The following is a 3,284-nucleotide window of genomic DNA, read 5'->3' on the forward strand; positions in this document are numbered from 1 at the left end:
GGCTCTGCTGCCCCCTCCGGCTCATACAGCCTCTGGCTTCCTCAGTTACCCCCAGCCTGACCCACTTAGCCCCAGGACCGGCCATCCGCACCTTAGACCTGTGCTCCAGCCACCCCTGCCCCGTCGTCTGCTGCTCCTCGCCCACGCCAGGCCCTGCCACTCACCCTAGTCTTGGCCCCAGCTTTGACCCCAGCCATGGTCGCAGCCCCAGTCCCAGCCCCTCCGCTAACCACTCAGGTATGGCTACTGGGGCCAGGGCTGGGGTTGGGTTTGTTTTTATTTAACTGAGTCTGGAGGAAGACCCCACAGGCCCATGGGTGGGGGCGTCTCCTGGAGCCCAGGAGGCGGCTCTGGAAAGGATTGGCGGGCCGCCTGGGGGGGCCCAGAGACCGATGGGGGGCTGTAGAGACAGCTGGGCAGGAGGCAGCAGTCCCCTCTTCTCAGCCCGCCCCGGTTCTGTCCACAGACCCCAGCCAGATGGCCCTGCTGCCCGGCACCAACATCAGAGCCAAGTCCTGGGGCCTGGCAGCCAATGGCATCGGCCACTCCAAGCATTCAAAGAGCTTGGAGCCGGTGGCCAGTCCTTCAGTCCCCTTCCCGGGCGGGCAGGGCAAAACCAAGAACAGCCCCAGCCTCCGAGTCCATGGCCGGGCCCGCCGAGGGGTCCCCCCGCCCACTCAGCCCTGGGGCCAAGCAGGTACTTGCCCTGTCCCCCTGCACCTCTTAGCCCAGCCCAGCCCAGCCGGGCTCCCTGGCCAGGGCCCGTTTCAGCCCAGGCACCTGAGTGTCTGGGTGCACAGCTCCGTCAGTAGCCAGGGATCGGGCCGGGAGCCTGCGCCGATCGCCCATGTAATCTTCACAGCACTCCTGCAAGAAAGGGACTGTCCCCATTTTTCAGATGAGGAAACAGAGGCGCAGACAAGGGAAGGGGCTCGCCAGGAGCCGTATAACCCGTCAGCGGCAGAGCTGGAACTGATACCAACCTGCTGGCTCCAGGGCCTGGCTCTTGTTTTCCCAAACCTCAAACCCTTAGCCACACAAAGCTGGGGACCCTCTCTTGCAGAGGTTTTCAAACTGGGTTCCTCCCCGGTGCCCCTGGGCTGCCTTGGAGGCTGAAGGGGAGGCCAGGAGCCTTCCTGGCTTCGACCAGCTGGCTCTGCTCTGGGTACTGGGCCTCCCCATCGACTTGCATTTGACGGGTGTCGTGGCTTAAAGAAAAAAAAGTTGAGAAGCTGTGGCTTGCTGAGACTGAAGTTCAAAGTGACCGAGAAACCCCAAGGGGTAGATGCTCACCTCCGCCTCTCCTTGCAGACTCGGCGCCCGCCCTCACCTCCATCCAGCTGCTGGAGAACTCGATGCCCATCACCGCCCAGTACTGTGCTCCGGGGGGTGCCTGCAGGTGGGCTGGCTCCTCCCCCACCCAGGCACGGGTTCCCTCAGGTGCTCCGAGCCCAGGCGGCCCACATGGCCAGACCTTGTCCCCCTGGGGAGGAACTTCCCCCACCAGGCGGCGCAGACCCTGGCTAGGCCCCTGACGGGCTCCATGGAGACTGGGGGCTGAGGAGCCCAGGGGGTGAGGCTGTGGGTGTGGCCTGGGGCTGAGGAGCCAGCTTTGCCCTTTCAGGCCTGGGAACTTCACCTACCACATCCCTGTCAGCGGCAGCACCCCCCTGCACCTCAGCCTGACCCTGCAGATGAAGTGAGTGAGCGTGGGGAGGGGAGACCCGGGTCCCTGGGCCTCGGTTCCTCATCTGTAGAATGGGCTGCTGCCCGAAGGGGCCTTGAGGACCGAGCAGGATGGTGGGTGGGAGGGGTGGCGGGGCAGGGAGGGGGAGGGGAGGGCTGGAGGGAGGTGGAGGGGAGGGCTGGCGGGGAGGGGGCTGGGCGGGGGCGCTCGGAACCCATTTCCCTGCTCCCCGGGCCTCCTCCAGCTCCTCGTTCCCCGTGTCCGTGGTGCTGTGCAGCCTGAGGTCGGAGGAGCCGTGCGAGGAGGGCGGCTTTCCACAGAGCCTCCACACCCACCAGGACACCCAGGTAGGGGGCCGCTGGGGGTCCCCGGAGCACAACGGGGCCCCCAAATGGGTGAGGAGAGGCAGCCGGGTCAGAGTGCAGGCATCTCCACAGGGACACTTGGGGGCTGGGCGTCTGTGCACCAGGCACGGGGGAGCCTCTCTGTCCCGTTCCTGCCTGGCAGAGCCCTGGGAAGAAAATGGCCCCACAAGGACTAACTTGGGTGCAGTGATGGGGACAGGGACAGGGACAGGGACAGGGAGGGAGCCCTGGGAGCCCATGGCAGGGAGCGCTAACCCATCTGGCCTCAGGTGAGGACAGCCATTAAAAAAAATCCTGTTGATTTAAGTGAGACCTGAAGGACAATCTGGGACAGTGTCCCAGGAGAGGGGAGCAGCAGGGGCAGAGGTCTGGAGGCAGGGGGGGTGTGGCGTGTTGGCGGAGCTGGAACTGGCAGGGCTGTGAGGGGCGGGGGTGCCCGCCGGGCCTCACGCTGCCCTGCCAGGGAGCGCGCGTGACACAGCTGGGTTTGGGGTCCAGCTCTGCCGCGTGTCACGAGTGGTTTTAGGCAAATAACTTTCCTCACCTGTCAGCAGCGCCGCCTCCTTGGGCTGTAGGGAGGCGGGTAAATGAGCTACTTCCATGTGCCCAGAGCATCGTGGGCAGGAGGGAAGGTAGACGGGGCGGGGGGAGAGGCAGCTGCGGACTTGTGGGCACTTGGCTCAGTGAGTGGCTGCCATCCCGCCCAGAGCAGACCCTGCTCCCTCCCATCTCCTCAGAGATGCGTTTCCTTCCTAAACTTGCCGCAGAGCCCAGGCGCTCTCTGCGTTGGCCACGGAGCGGAGCGCTGGTGAGGATGGTGGCCTGGCCTGTCCTGACCCCTCTCCCCTCTCCCCAGGGCACTTCCCACCAGTGGCCAGTGACCATCCTGTCCTTCCGTGAATTCACCTACCACTTCCAGGTGGCGCTGCTGGTGAGCACAGGCCCCTGTATCTGTGTGGGGCTTGGGGGAGAGATGGGCTGGCAGGGCGTGAGGGGCGGGGGGCAGCGGGTTGGGAGCCTGGACCTCAAGGTCAGGCTGGGGCCGGGGCCCAGCTCCCTCGGGCTCCCTCCTGCTCTGGAAGCAAGTGGCCGGGACCTGAAGCTGTGACTCAGCACAAGTTATGGGAGTTTCTCCTCAGCCTTCGCAAACGCACTGGGACCCCATCGCAGGCCCTGTGTGGGGCCCCGTGGGAGACAGACACGCAGAGAAACCTGGGGGGGGGGGCGGTGGG

At 65.6% G+C, this 3,284-nt stretch overlaps 1 protein-coding gene across 1 annotated transcript in view; it reads left to right on the top strand.

Annotated features, from left to right (window-relative positions):
* Window positions 1–3,284, top strand: part of MYRF (myelin regulatory factor) — a 24,790-nt gene that overhangs the window by 18,337 nt on the left and 3,169 nt on the right. Inside the window, 6 exon segments of the mRNA XM_014544544.1 lie at window positions 46–237; window positions 467–697; window positions 1,312–1,399; window positions 1,625–1,699; window positions 1,932–2,034; window positions 2,909–2,983. Coding sequence (XP_014400030.1) covers window positions 46–237; window positions 467–697; window positions 1,312–1,399; window positions 1,625–1,699; window positions 1,932–2,034; window positions 2,909–2,983 — 764 coding nt within the window.

Source organism: Myotis brandtii, unplaced genomic scaffold (genome assembly GCF_000412655.1).
Source record: "Myotis brandtii unplaced genomic scaffold, ASM41265v1 scaffold369, whole genome shotgun sequence".
Taxonomy (NCBI): domain Eukaryota; kingdom Metazoa; phylum Chordata; class Mammalia; order Chiroptera; family Vespertilionidae; genus Myotis; species Myotis brandtii.